Source organism: Dromiciops gliroides, chromosome 5, assembly GCF_019393635.1.
Source record: "Dromiciops gliroides isolate mDroGli1 chromosome 5, mDroGli1.pri, whole genome shotgun sequence".
Taxonomy (NCBI): Eukaryota; Metazoa; Chordata; class Mammalia; order Microbiotheria; family Microbiotheriidae; genus Dromiciops; species Dromiciops gliroides.
In genome coordinates, this window is record NC_057865.1 from 201,758,658 (window position 1) to 201,774,480 (window position 15,823).

At 39.0% G+C, this 15,823-nt stretch overlaps 1 protein-coding gene across 1 annotated transcript in view; it reads right to left on the reverse strand.

Moving 5' to 3' along the window:
- Window positions 1–15,823, reverse strand: part of CACNA2D4 (calcium voltage-gated channel auxiliary subunit alpha2delta 4) — a 174,946-nt gene that overhangs the window by 112,957 nt on the left and 46,166 nt on the right. Inside the window, exons 20-23 of the mRNA XM_043967622.1 lie at window positions 7,324–7,385; window positions 6,663–6,730; window positions 321–366; window positions 114–211 (exon numbers count right to left, since the gene is read on the reverse strand). Coding sequence (XP_043823557.1) covers window positions 114–211; window positions 321–366; window positions 6,663–6,730; window positions 7,324–7,385 — 274 coding nt within the window. The remainder of the gene's footprint in view (window positions 1–113; window positions 212–320; window positions 367–6,662; window positions 6,731–7,323; window positions 7,386–15,823) is intronic.

Here is a 15,823-nt window from a genome sequence, read left to right on the forward strand (position 1 = left end):
ATTTTGCAATCTAACAAGGATTTTGGGGAGCAGAGTACTTTGTAAATTGTGAAATGCTACAGAAATGGGAGGGATTACCATTCTCTGTTTTCAGTATGGTTCTTAGCACTCACATTCTAGGTCAGGCTCTTTTCTGGTCAGAAACTGAACCACAGCATCCATCTGGCTAAGCTTCCGATGAGCTGGATCAATATCTGTGATGCAGTAAATCCTGGAATACAGGAAAGTGGGGCTTGCCCAGAGAAATGCCATCTTCTCCCCTTTCTTCCTCCAGCCCCACGGTACTCAGTACCCTCACCAGCAATATGTCTCCTACTTACCACTCATTGGCCAGAGTCAGGTCTGGTTGTAATAAGTCATGCAGTCCTGAAACGAGAATTTACACACAGGATAAGAAAAGGGAAAAGGAAGACGGGGAAGGAAACAAATTGTTTTATGAAAATAATTCCACTAACCCACTCACTGATTCAAGGAATGCTTATTAAGGATCTGTTAAACAGTTCAAGGCATAATGGGGATAAAAAGGAAAAAAAGACACAGCTTGTTCCTTCAAGGGACTTACATATACTGGGGTAGAGGATGCTGAGCAACACATACACAACAAAGTAGAATACAAAGTAGGGAGTGATGAGGGCAGAGGAGACAGCGAGACAAAGCGTTCCAGGAAAATCTGAAGAGGAACAAAACATTCTTTTGCTTCAGGTTTCAGTGTAAGCGTAATGCTCATGATGGTGATAATAGCTTCAAGCTTGAATTTGGATGTCCCACAGAATAAATAAACATTTGTTAAGGGCATCATCTTATGTACACTAAGTGCCAGGGATACAAAGACAAATGTGAAGCAGTCCCTGTCCTTATAGGATTTACTTTCTAATACGCATTGAATCAATGGATAAAGGCCATTCCTATAAAAACATGGTATCCTTTAAGCACCTGGAACATAAAGTTCTGAAGGAGAAAGCTGTGGTTTAATTAAGAGACTTACAAGATCCCTGAAATCAAGGCTTAATGGGATGAACTCTTTTAAATCAATTACCACCAATCTTAAGGTATACTTTTGTTGTGTTTTTTTAAATTTATTTTTTAAGGTATACTTTTGAAAGTGCAAAATGGGCCATAAAAGATTTCTAAAGTATCCTAACAAAAATCTATATAACATCAACTTATAGAACAACTAATATTTAGTTGCCAAAAAGGAAAAAGAGTATTGACAGACATTCTTAGATAACGATAGCCAGTTAAAACCCTACAGAAATTCTTTTGGAACAAGCATACATAGTTTTACTGAAAATTAGACTTTTGGATAAAAGCCTTTGTTGTATTTGTGAAATATAACCAAGAAATATAACCTCTAGAAGAAGCCTATAAAATGGCTAAGGCCCAAGAGTGGACAACATTCATTGGACAACTCAAAATTTGCAAAGAAGCATCTCGTGTGTGTGTGTGTGTGTGTGTGTGTGTGTGTGTGTGTGTGTGTGTGTAGTATAAGTGTATACATTTTATATATGTATGTATATATGTGTATATATTCTTATAAAATGTACATGTACATATATATATATTTCTATATCTCTCACTTTACAAAGCTGTATATCATTGGAATTATCAAATGTAACTCAATTGGTAAGTGAGTGAGCAGAAATTCATCTAGGGGCAGCTAGGTGGCGCAGTGGATAAAGCACGAGCCCTGGATTCAGGAGTACCTGAGTTCAAATCTAACCTCAGACACTTGACACTTACTAGCTGTGTGACCCTGGGCAAGTCACTTAACCCCCACTCCCCCGCAAAAAAAAAAAGAAAAGAAAAGAAAAGAAATTCATCTAACTCAATTTATCAAGCCGATCCTAGACTGTTTTCATATCCCATCCAGTAAACCAAGGGTTTCCTAGCATCTGGTCATCTACCTAGCTACTTCTCTGCCTATCTCTGGAAAAGTCAGTCCACTTCACACACACACACACACACACACACACACACACACACACACACACACTTCCTGGACAGAGTTGTTACATTTAGCTTTGGGAATGGCACTAGCTCATATATTTAGACCAAGACCAGACTATTTCCATCTGAACTCTATAAGATGAGAATTAGAGATTAATAATAATAATAGCAACAACTGTCATTTATATAGTACTTTAAATTTTGCAAAATATTTAATATATAGTATCTCATCGAAGTCTTGTATCAATTCTCTGTGGGCAAGCTTCATAGAACAGATGACATCTGAACCATCACTCTAGGTACTGTATACATTTTGTAGGTTCATATAAATGTACATATTCTTTCCCCCAGATGATTTGTAAAGTCCTTGAGGATGGTATCTGTCATATAGTAGGTGCTTAATAAATGTATGCTGATTGATTAAATTGAATCTTGCCTTTCTTTGTATCCCCAGTGCTTAGCACAATGCCTGGTACATAGTAGGTGCTTAATAACTATTTATTGATTGTCTGACTGATAAGGATTCTAACAGGCACAAATGAAGAGACCATATGAGGCATGAGGAAAACCACCACAAATGCACAGAGGCACAGTTTAAGGAATGGTTAGTAACCTAGTTTACCTGAAGCATGGAATGTGTGAGAGAGATTAATGTTATATAAGGCTGGAGAGTTTAGATTGGTTCCCTTCCAGTGTACTATAATATATTAGAATTGACACATGGGCAATTAAATGAATTTACAGATTATGTTATGCAATTTAAACTAAACTAACCCTCATAAAATGAACGAGTAGCTTAAAAAGATTCTAGAAGAAAAACCATACATCAATAATGACATAATGATATAAATGACATAAACAGCACACAAACAATAACAAAATGGCAGAGATCATACTTTCCCTACTTTCACCCAAGTTGGCGGCTGAAAGGATGATGGAACTTTCAACAGAAATAAGGAAGATTAGAAGAGAAGAAGGTTTTTGGGGAGAAAGATAAGATCAGTTTTGGGCATGTGAAGAGGTCTCCAGGATACCCAGTTTGACAATCCAATAAGTAATTGGTGTTCTATGTTAAAACTCTGCATAAAGATGATGAGGGCTGGTGAAGTTACCAGTAGTAAGTGGAGAGGGAGAAGAGGAGAGGACCTAGGATGGAACCTCGGGGAACAACTACAGTTAGGAGATAAGATATGGATGATGAACTATTAAAGGAGAGAGAATAAAAGATGTCACACAGGACTAGAAGAAAACCAGAAGGGAGTAGTGTCACAAAACCCCAGAAAGGAGAATATTTGGGAGGAAAGGTTGACCAAAAGTGTCAAATGCTGGAGATAAGCCAAAGAGGATGAAGACTTAAAAAAAAAGACCACCATATTCAACAATTTAGATTATACTGGTAACTTTGGGGATGCAAATTTCAATTTAGTTATGAGGATGGATGGCAGATTGCAAAGGGTTTAGGAGTGAGTGGGAGGAGAGAAAATGGAGGCTATCTATAGCCTGTTCAAGTAGCTTGGCTAAGAAAAGGAGGAAGGATATAGGGTGATAATTTGAGGGAAAGATTGGGTCTAATGAAGGTTTTCTGTCTCCAAGAAGATGGAAAAGGATGGGATCAATTGCATATGTAGAATGGTTGATTTTGGCAAGTAGAATGGCTATCTTTTGTCACAGAAATTGGAAAAGATTTGCACAAATCATCAAAACATACTTTATTCTCCATTGAAGACAGTGGAATCACTAAACTTGGACCCCAACATTATATTCCTGGATATGCTTATAGTGGAGATTTTAAAAGTCGCTAAAGAGAACAAAGATGGAAAAAGCAGATGGATTGGACCAAGTGTATGTAGCGGTGATCTGGATACTATATTTTAGAGAAAATCTATGATAGAGAGGACACAATTGTATTAGCATTGAAGGACTAATATATAGGGGAAAATATACCCAAAATGTGGGGAAAATATCATTCCTTAATACTTTAAAATGTGACTAAGAAAACAATATCAATAACTACTGATTTCTATGCTTACTCTTCAAGTTATGTGGAATCTTCTACGACAGCCGAATCAAGGAAGTAGTTAGTACATGAAGGTAAGACAGTGGATTAAATATTTATCACTTCACAATTAACAAAGATGCATATATTTTAAGATCCTATTTTGCTCATTGGTTATTTTTAAAAATTGTTTTGGTAGAACAAAGCCCCACCTTACATTTCAAACTAGATGTCCTACAGACATCTTAAACTCAACATGTCTTGAATTCTTTTTTTCCCCAAATCCCTTCCCTCTTCCAAACCTCTTTATTTCTATTGAAGGAACCACCATCCTTCCAATTTCCAAGCTTTATAATATTTTACTTGACTCCTCACTCTTCTCCACTTCATGTATATAGTTGGTTGCCAAATCATCCCATTTTTACTACAACAGCATTTCTTGCATCCCACCCCTTATCTCCTCTCAAACAGCAACCATCTAAGTGTAGGACCTCATATCTTCTCATCTGGATTATTGCTACAGCTTCCTGCTTGACAAGTAGTAGGTGCTTAATTAATGCTTCTTGATTGATTACAGGTGCTTTTACAACAAAGTGTCTTCCATCTAAACACTGAAATCATTCAAGATTCCTCTAGAAGAAACGACTCCATCAATTATGACAAACATTAGGAGAAGCATAACACAGAAAGATGTATTCTCTCTTTACCACTTTAATAAAAGACATTCAGCACAGTCCAGGTGGAAAAGGACTTCCCTGTGGATAGTGATGTATTCTAGATACATACTCCTATTTGCATATAAAATACTCCAGTGCCTACTGGAAAAGAATTGTAATCCTTCAAAGGAGTTTGGCTTGCCTACACACACAGGAAAGACCAAGTAGACGAAGAATAGCTATTGCCCAGATTTCATCATGGATTTGGCCTAAAAGTTTACTGTATATATATCTGGAGTAGACAGATAACAGATTTGGCCCAAAGCTGAACAAGAGGAAGAGGAGATTGAGTTGTATTGTGTTTGGGAAAAGACAATGATCTACATTTCTTCTTCTCCTTCTCCTTCTTCTCCTTCTTCTCCTTCTTCTCCTTCTCCTTCTCCTTCTCCTTCTCCTTCTCCTTCTCCTTCTCCTTCTCCTCCTCCTCCTCCTCCTCCTCCTCCTCCTTCTTCTTCAGGGCAATGAGGGTTAAGTGACTTGCCCAGGGTCACACAGCTAGTAAGTGTCAAGTGTCTGAAGCTGGATTTGAACTCAGGTCCTCCTGAATCCAGGGCCAGTGCTTTATCCACTGCACCACCTAGATGCCCCCAATGATCTACATTTCTAATACAAACATTCTATTGGTGTTATTATAAGGCAATGAGACATGGTGTACAAAGGTCTCTAAATAATTAAAAATGAGTATTACACTCATGGAGAAGATCATGTTAGGTGTGAGCAGGTCATAATATATAACCACTGACTAACTCCCAAGAAAAGGAGTAAAAGATATCATCAAGGAACTGTACAATAGGAAGAGAAGACAGGTTGTTCATGTGCAAGAAGTGATGACAGACAGAACCAGACTGTTCCACTGCTACCTTTTCAATATCAAAGGTGAAAGTGAGGAAGATCTCTAGCATGGTGAGTAGATCCTCTGTGATGAACTGATGGGAGGGTATGCAGGGTGGTTAGGAATGGATAGCTTGCATTCTGCATCATTGGAGGGAACTCCTGAACTGATGAGATCATTGATCTATTTGAGTATTCTTTTTAAATACTATTTATTTCTTTATCTCATCCTTTAAGATATACATTTTGATTTGTACAGTTTAGAATGACCGTCATATATTTTAATACAGTAATAGTAATTCTACTATCATTACTGCTAATTCTAGTAATGATAAAGCATAGTAATAATAATAATTTTACTGATGGGGTGCGAGATCAAACAAAGTTTGGAGAACAGTGTTCTGAGAGGCTCCTGGTCCTAGCATATATGTATTTTTTTGGTAATACCAGGGGCCAGCATGACCAGTGCCACATAAGAGGAGATGGGATTCTAGGGGTGGTGACACTAGCCTGAAGACGGTTCTTCCTTGTCTCCTAGGTTATGCACTATAATTAATTCTCTCTCCCTTTCTCTCTGTCTCCCCCCATCTGTCTCTCTCTCTGTCTCCCTCTCCCTCCTCTGCCTCTCTCTCTGTGTCTGTCTCTTTCTTCTCCCACTTTTCCTTTCCTCTCTGCCTATTTCTCCCTCTGCTTCTTTCTCTATCTCTCCCTCTATTACTCTTTATTTATCTCTTTCCCCCTTCTTGCCTCTCTCTTTTCTATCTCCTTTTCCCCATTTGTCTCAGACCCCCAAATTTGGGATAATGGGTTTAAATGATGGAATAGGAACTTTATTCCATCAAAGCTCAGAGGAAGGAATTCTCCTTCAATAATTAACTTCTCATATGTAACATTCTGTCTTCCTCAAATTTTGTAGAATTGGACTATTGACAGTTGGCAAACCTAGTGCTTAATCAATTGTGTTGCCTGGCTGGCTGACTGATTCTTCGTGTCCTGGTAACCCAGATATCATGAAGCTTGCAGACACCTCCTCACCAGGCAGTCACTGTTCTTAGAATCTGTTCCAAAGCAGAGAATTCTGGGGGGCTGCCAAATCTGTTTACCTCAGGGCTAGCCCTGTCCATTATTCCAGAAATGAAGGAAAGAAAGAAATAAACATTGCTTTGACCCACCTTCCTCCACTGAAGTATTTCCCAGGAGGATGTACTCCCCATGACCTCTGGACAGCACCATTCCTAGACTGCATCAAAGAACAAAGGAAATTATTAATTGTCAGCATCAAATAGCCTCTAGTGTTCCATGCCTACTTCATGGAAACTCAGAGTTGGAAGCAACATAATAGGCCATCTAGTCTAACTCACACTTTTTTTTCTGCTCAGGACATGTGACTTCATCCATGTGGGGAACTCCAAATGTAGAAACTACCACCCCCAGTGAAGATCAGCAACTCCTCCATCACTTCTGATGTTAGAGTTTCCTGGGTTAAAGGACTTTGCCAGAGCATGTCTCAGAAGCATGACTTGCATGACGGTTGTTCGGACTCCAAGACTGGCCTTCTATCCTCCATGTTATGAGACCTCTCCCCTTCTTTTCTCACTCTATGAGTTTTCCATACCTTTGGCTCTAGCATTAAAGGCTTTTCCTACTAGAACTAAAGTGGCCAACTCCAAATACTTAACACTTCCTGTTTAGTGTTCTCTTTTCCTACATCATTCTGCATTGCTAAGTCAGGAATCCTTCAAATCCCACTTCAGCCCATTACAGAGACACCTGTCCAGTTCAGGAGAGGGTTGGCAGTCATGCTTCCTCCCTAACTTGGGTCACTCAACTCACCTGAATGGTGTTTCACTGATGTCTGTAAAGAAGTAGTCATTGGTGAGGAAGAGGACCCTCCTCTGAAACAAGAAAGTAGAAAATGGCGTTTGTTTCGGTGTTGATATAAGCTGATTTATTGAAATGATTTCTCTTCACGAAATACCCAGAGGATTTTGTCCACTGAAGAGTTTGGAAAATCCTGTTTTCTCATCTTCCCCTGCCCCCCGCCCCATTATACTAATTTCTCCAACTTCCATCCCTTATTGGAATTGATCATCTAGAAATTGCATAGCCAGAAACTATCTCATGATCCAACAAATTGGAGCCCTCACTCCAATCCCTTATTAGGAAGGGATATTTTTTGAGACTAGCCAACTAAGCAGTGAGATGGAACACAGGGTTAGGATCAGCAAATGAAGTGGATCCTATCTGATGCTAAAAATACCTGGGGCTTATATCCACATAACCAGCTTGTAAATACACTTCTATACACAGTCACCAAGGGAAACTGGTTGAATGGATTCTTTGTCCTGCTAGACACCCATCTTGAGCAGGTTGTCCTTTTGAGATTTTTTTTTTTTCATTCAAAGCTTCTTGTCTTTGATAATCAATTTGACCATATTTTCCCTACATAAAAATTCTGGGAGAGAGAATTATCAGGAGGCAGTGAGATTTGCTCCATGCATTGTGCCCCAAAATTCTTGTTCAATAAAATAACCCTTTTTGGTATACATTTGTGATTGGCTTAGTGGGAAATGATGCAGAGAGCAAAACCCTGAAGCTTATTCAGGAACTGTTCTCTCTCCTCTACACAATTCCACAATTCACCCCATGGTGTTACTTTCCTCTGGTCCTTCCTCTCTCTCTTATTCCCTGGGACAAAGTTCTAGAAAGGACCCAGAGGAAGAGGAAGAAAGAGAAGGAGGAGGAAGTTTCAGTCTGTTAAATTTAGATTTCTGGGAAATTGGCTTCAGATAAAGCCAGAATCAAATTTGTATAAGATTTGCAGTCTTGCATTCTTCGGGTTTTTTAATTGGTTCATCTATTGATTGGTTCATCTATTCATTTTTCTCTTCTTGATTTATCTATCCCAGTATTTCTCCTCACCAGATGGAGTGGGAGAAGTGAGAGGAACAGGGAAGGGGGTGATCCTATCATATGCCACAGGGGAGTGACTGAGTCCTGTTTTAAATATTATTTGAAAATGGAAAAAGAAAGACAAAAGAATCACTCAGAGAAAGGGGGTGTTGGGAAGCTGGGTCAGGCTGAGGGTGAAATAAGGGGATCCACTGGAATTATTGGGATAGTCCCAGAACTCCTTGATCATTTGACAGTACCCAAACCAGCTCTGGCTACAGGACAGCAACTTTAGGGAATTCTGGGTGGTTCCAGCTTGGCACTCCCTGCCTGAGCCAAATATCACTGGAGCCCTTGGCTGGCTGCCTGAGTCCATTTACAACCAGAGCCAAATAGAGCCTGGGGCTGGCTCAATCCCAACAGCAGCTTAATGCATCCCTAACCTAGCAAAGAGAGCATCTTTGGGGTGTTCTAGGCATGCCCCATCACTGCATCAGTGCCCTGAGCCATAGAAAGATCCCAGAAAAAAACAGCCCTGACAGTCTCTGAAGCACTGGTGAGAGCTTGGCACTGGGAGTAGCCTCTTAGCTCAGCAGTGGGAGAAAGGACTGCAAACAGAATCTTTATCAGGGAGAAGTCCTAGAGCCCTGGGCCTCCAGAAAAAATCTAGCCCTGGGCTGCTAACAGAACTTTTAAGTGGGAGCCTGGTCTGGCCCACTATACTCAGGACCATACAAGCTCTGCCAATACTCATTTGGGGACACAGATAGGGTCCTTGATGAGCAAACCAAGGAAAACTTTGGCCACCAGGAGGACATTCTTTGGTTTGAGAGATAGTTAGAGATAATCCCCTAAAGAGGATAGCAACTGCACAACAAGTCCAGTAAACAGTAAAGAATCAGAAAAAAATGCCCTGGCCAACAGGTACCACAGGAATACCTGGAGGAAATGAAACAAGAAATATAGAATGGAAAAACTAGGGAGGAAAAACTGGTAAGGAAAACTGACACCTTAAAACAGATGATAGAAAGCCTCACTCAAAAACTGAATGCCCTAAAAATTAGAATAATCCAGTTATAAATAGATTCAATAAGACAACAAGAAATATTAAAATAAAATGAAAGATTGAAAAATGGAAGAAAACTAAGAATAATAATAAAAAAACTGACTTGGAAAACAAGCCAAGGAGAGACTATCAGACTATCTGGAAATTATGATCAGAAAAAGTCTGGATACTACATTTTAGGAAATTATAAATGGCAATTTCCCAGAACTTTTAGACCCAAAAAGGCAAAATGAAAATAGGAATAATCTACCAGTCATTCTCAGAAAGAAAATCCAAAATAAAAACTCCCAGAAACATCAGAGTCAAAACCCAGAGCTTCTAGGTCAAAGAAAAAAAATGCTATAAACTGCAAAGCAGTTTAAATACTAAGGAGCCACAATAAGGATTATGCAAGACCCAGATTCTGCCACTGAAAAGATGAGGAGAGCTTGGAATATGATATTGCAAAAGGCAAGAGATAGAGATTTACAACCAAAGTGTACCCATCTGGCAAAACTAAGCATAATCTTATAGGGGGGAAAATGGCTTTTAATAGAAGATAGTTTCCAAGTGTGGTAAAAATTATTTGTGGTAAAAAATTATTGGAGTTTTAGCTGACTCATTTGGGAGGGGCCACACCTGGCCCACCCTGAAGTTGCGTATGCTGCTGAGGTCAGAAGGAGAACTCTCCAAAAGCAGTTTTTGAAGGACCTCCCTGAGGGGAGGCAGAGGCACTTCCGGAATGCTAGCGCGCTCTCGCTCTCTCTCTCTCTCTCTCTCTCTCTCTCTCTCTCTCTCTCTCTCTCTCTCTCTCTGTTGATTGCCCTTCTGGTGGCACAAGCAACTGTAGACTTTCTAGGTTTTGGTGAGTGAACACAGAAAACCCTAAATTCCTTTGAATTAGCTTAATTGGAAACGATCTGGGGATTGCATAGGCTAAGTTTAAAGTTAAGAGAATTTATCTGTATTTCTTTTTCCTATTTCCTTATCTTTGATTTTTATAAGTTTCACCTTTGTTGTTTAATTAATTCCCAAGTAATAAAATCTGATCCTTCTATGAATTAAAGCTGTAAGGCTCCTTTCTTATTGGCCTGGGAGAAATATCTAAAAGGGCAGTTCAAAGGGGAGGGTGAACCTAAAGGTCCCTCATATTTCCGGGACCCCAATATTTTGGGGAGTCACCCAATTAATGCTCTGTATATTAAATTTTGGCCCTCACACAAGCATTCTGGTCAGAACTGAATAGACATTTTATTTGATTTTGTTTTGTTTTTTTGTTGGGCAATTGGGGTTAAGTGACTTGCCCAGGGTCACACAACTAGTAAGTGTCAAGTGTCTGAGGCCAGATTTGAACTCAGGTCCTCCTGAATCCAGGGCTGGTGCTTATCCACTGCGCCACCTAGCTGCCCCTGAATAGACATTTTAAAATGGAAATGTGTATACCAAGAGAAACAAAGAAAGACACATATATTTGTTTAACCAAACAGAAATATGTGGGGATGAATTGTTTCTATGTTAATAAGGAGATAAAGAGAACCCTAATATCAAGAGGAAGCAGACTGTTTCACTTATGAGATCACAAGTATCAGTCAAGGGCAGCTAGGTGGTGCAGTGGATAGAGCACTGGCCCTGGATTCAGGAGGACCTGAGTTCAAATCCAGTCTCAGACACTTGACACTTACTAGCTGTGTGATCCTGGGCAAGTCACTTAACCCCAATTGCCTCACCAAAAACAAAACAAAACAAAACAAAAAACCCAAGTATCAGACAAACTCTCTTCCACCACTTTCTTATTTATAAAGAGGGAGGTGGGAGCAAAGAGAGGAAAAAGCACAACGGGACAGGATGGAGGGTCATATACAATTAATAATCATAACTATGAATGTGAATGGGATGAACTCACCCATAGCATGGAAGAAGATAATAGATTAAAAGGATTTGAAAAAAGTTAGTAGAATGGATTAGAAAGCAGAATTTTAAAATACATTGCTTATAAGAAACCTCTCAAAACACAAAGGGTCATATAAAGTTCATATGAGGGGTTGGAATAAAATCTATTATGTTTCAGCTGAACTCAAAAAAGTGAGATAGACAAAGTGACTATGCAACTATGCATTTAAGCTTTTATTTTTATATTTTAAAAAATTGTTCAATGGGGGTGGTAGTGGAAGGGAAGGCAATAAGTATTTATATAGCACCTAATATGTACCAGGCACTGTGCTAAGTGCTTTATAAATATCATTTTATTTGATCTGCACAATAGCCCTATAAGGTAGGTGCTATTATCATTCCTATTTTGCAGTTGTGGAAATTGAGACAAGCAGAGGTTAAGTGACTTGCCCAGGGTCACTTAGCAAGTAAGTGTCTGAGGCTGGATTTGAACTCGTCTTGACAAATTAAATTTTTTAAAAACCATGCTCACAAAGTGAAAAAAAAAATAAATTATTTTTAAATTAAAGGAATAATTTTGCCAAAACCTTGACTTAAAAAATAGAAATGGGTATAACGGATTGATGAAATAAAGAGATTGACCTGTTCTTTCAACGGTTCCTCATACATTGCTGACAATTCTCCACAGGTATTTGGGTATGAGTGAAAGGCTATGGACTCTAATCCCTTGTATCCTTGCTATCTAGCTGGAAATTGAATTCATAGGCACAGAAGGTAGGATTGTCTAGGCTAGCTTTCTGTGGGGGAACCCAAAGCAGCTGGTCTGAGACACATGGAAATCAGACACTTGGAGAACTCAGCTTCTTGGAGAAGAATTTCTCCAACCTACCTGGTGTTGGTAGAGGTAAGAGTTTGCCGATTTCAGATGCTAGACCAAGTAAAAATCAAGGCATAGATCTAAAAAGAATGTCTCTTCTCCCTATTATTTTTTTGTTTGCCTTCCATGAAAATCTGTTTGTGGAGGAACTTTGAGTCTAATTGTTGCAGGCAGATGCTTGTGCTCTTTTAGCTTAGTCAGATGGGAAACAGGAGGAGGAGGAGACAAGAATAGCTCTGGGGGGAGGGGTGATATTGGGAAGGACCAATGCAGATTCTGTGGGCTGAGTAGATTAAAAGAAAGAAAAGAAGAGGTAAAAGCAGAGCCTAATGATTTCTTTAAATGATGTTCAATACTACCAAAATGATAATATATCAATCATTCACATTTATATAGTGCTTGAAGTTCAAAAAGTGCTTTCCCACCAATGATACCGTGTTGTGGGTGTTAATAGAAAGGTTGATTCCTAATTCTCTATGGTTAAAGTGGATAAATAGCATAAGGCTAAAGTTCCATTCCGATGCCTCATCACGATATATTAGTGACCCTAGTCACTAGTTGCAGAATTTCATAATTGGAATGTACTTCAGAGTAAAGCTAGTCCTAACCAATAACAATATAGAAATACCTTCTATAACATTCTTCATATATGGTCAAGTAGCCTGTTCTTAAAGAACTCCAGTGAGAGGGAAACTGCTACCTACCAAGGCAACCCATCTGATTTTTAGACAGCTCTAACTGTTAGCCAGAACAGTGGATAGAATGTCAGGCCTGGAGTCAGGGGGACTTAGTTCAAATCTGGCCTCAGACACTGACTAGCTGTGTGACCCTGGACAGGTCACTTTGCCCTGTTTGCCTCAGTTTCCTCATCTATAAAATGAGCTGAAGAAGGAAATGGCAAACTACTCCAGAAAACCCCAAATAGGGTCACAAAGAGTCAGACTCGGCTGAAAATTACTAAACCACCACCACCAGCAGCACAACAGTTAGGAACTTTATCTTTAAATTAAATCTATGTGGCTCTCTGCAGCCCCTGTGTACTGCTTCTAGTTCTGCCCTCTGAGCAAAGTCGAACAAGTTTAATTTCTTTTTCACATGACAACCTTTCAAATATTTGAAGGCAGTTATCATGTCTCCCTTAATTCATATCTTTTCTATATTAAACTTCCCTTGATACTTCAATTCATCATCATGTGGCATGGTATTCATCATTGGGATTGCTTTACATTGGTCATGTTCTGGCTTGTCAACATATCCTTTTAAAATGTGGTACCCAGATCTTGACACAGTATTGTGGTTGGAATCTAATCAGAACAATAGAATAAGAGATAATTACTACTACATAGATACTAGCTCCAGGTACAGTCTCCAGGTCACGGCCCTCTGGCTGCTTTCTGGCTCACCAACATCCTTGTTAAAGTATGATGACCATTACTGCAAATGCTGACTGAGCAGAAAAGAGGACAGCTGAACTATTGCCTACCTAGTCCTGGCATCTGTATCATTTCATCTGCCAATCACACTGACTCAGACTGAGCTTTCAGTTCACCAGAATCCCCAGGTCTTAATGGCTCTCTAGCCACACTTGTAATTGAAGAACTGATTTTTCGAACCCAAGTAAGACTTACATTTAACCCTATTAAGATTTATTTGATTAGATTCATTCTAGCCTATCAAAATCTTTTTGGATACTGACTGTCATGAAACATTAACTATCCCTTTTGGCTTTGTTCTATCTACAAATTTGATGGACATACCATCTGTGATTTTATTCAAGTCATTGATAAAAATGTTAAATAAAGCTAAGGTGAGGTACCCAAAGCAACTCCTCCCTAGTTGATACTGAACATCTCTGAATCTATTCAACCCATTTTGATTCAGCTTAACTCTACTAACATCTAGCCTACATCTTTTCATCTTGACCCCCAAAACAGCACTCAAGGCTTTGTCAGATTTAAGTAAATTATGTCTATACATTTTCCTATCCTACCAGTCTAGTATCTCTTTTTAAAAAATGCAAATAAGGGCAGTCTAGAATAACCTCAGTTATTTTCTTTTGAGTAACATGTTTTTTTGTTTGTCTTAATTTTTTTGGTGGGGCAATGAGAGTTAAGTGACTTGCCCAGGATCACACAGCTAAGCAGGTGTCAAGTGTCTGAGGCTGGATTTGAACTCAGGTCCTCCTGAATCCAGGGCTGGTGCCCCCTAAATGACATGTTTTTGATGAAATTGTGCTGGTGTATGTGTGTGTGTGTGTGTGTGTGATCACTGCTTCCTTTTTTCCTCCAAACCCATTGGCAAAACCCTCCTTGAAATCTATAATTTTAAAGGTTTTTTTTGCTATAACACAGTCATTTTGGAAAGATAACCTCTTTCCTGTCCACCCCATTATAAGACTTTCCTTGCAGAGAAAGGCAAATCCAACTAACAGAGACTTTTCTTGACTATTGCTTTCTTTTCAAGATGTTCAGCAACTACTCCTTTAATTCTAATATTTTATCAAAAATTTAAGTAAAGGGGGCAGCTAGGTAGAGCAGTGGATAAAACACTGGCCCTGAATTTAGGAGGACCTGAGTTCAAACCCAGCCTCAGACACTTGACACTTACTATCTGTGTGACCTTGGGCAAGTCAGTTAACCCTCATTGCCCTGTTCCCCCACCCAAATTAAGTAAAATTCACCAGCCAATAATTTTCATCTTTTTTTTTTAAATCAGGATAATATTTTCCTTTTTCCAGTCTGGTAACAAGCACCACTTCTACTCTCTGTGATCTTTGAAAGCTCTCTGACAATGTATGACTTAGCAATAACATTTGTTAGTTCTTTCAGTACCCTAGAATGTAGTTTGTCTGGATTTGGTGACAAATTTATTAAGGGCATCTGGCCTGCTCCTTTCCATCTTGACTACAAGAACAGTATCAGAGTTTTTGCCAAATTTAGGTAAACTATATCTACCACATTCTCCTGTCCTAACAGCCTATTTTAAAAAGGGGAAAAAAAGGGAGGGGAGTCTGGAAAGATCTGGATTGTTACTATATTATTTCTTTCTTTCTTTTTTGGGGGGTGGGGCAATGAGGGGTAAGTGACTTGCCCGGGGTCATACAGCTAATAGGTGTCAAGTGTCTGAGGCCAGATTTGAACTCAGGTCCTCCTGAATCCAGGGCCGGTGCTTTATCCACTGCTCCACCTAGCTGCCCCCTACTATATTATTTCTTAATAACTGTTTTTCTTATTTTTGATTTAAACTCCTTATTAGTTATTTTTACTTTGTTTGTACCAGTATAAAGATTATTTTCTTTGGCAGAGAAAATAGAAGCAAAATAAAGAATTGAGTTCTTCTTCCTTCTGTTTCTCTAATAATAGTTCTATCAATGCCAAGCAGTCATCCTGTACCTTTTAAAATATTTCTCTTATCCCTAATATAATCAATTTTTTAGCATTCCTTAGCATTCCTTGACATTCTGATCTATTCTCCAAAATAAACATCTCCAGTTCCTTCTACAAATCTTCATTGAGCAATTTCCTTCTGATCCTGGCCACCCTCATCAGCATGTCAATATCCCTTCTAAAATATGGAGTCTGGATTGGGACACAATACTCTAAAAGTGTTCTGATTTGAGCACAGTAGAA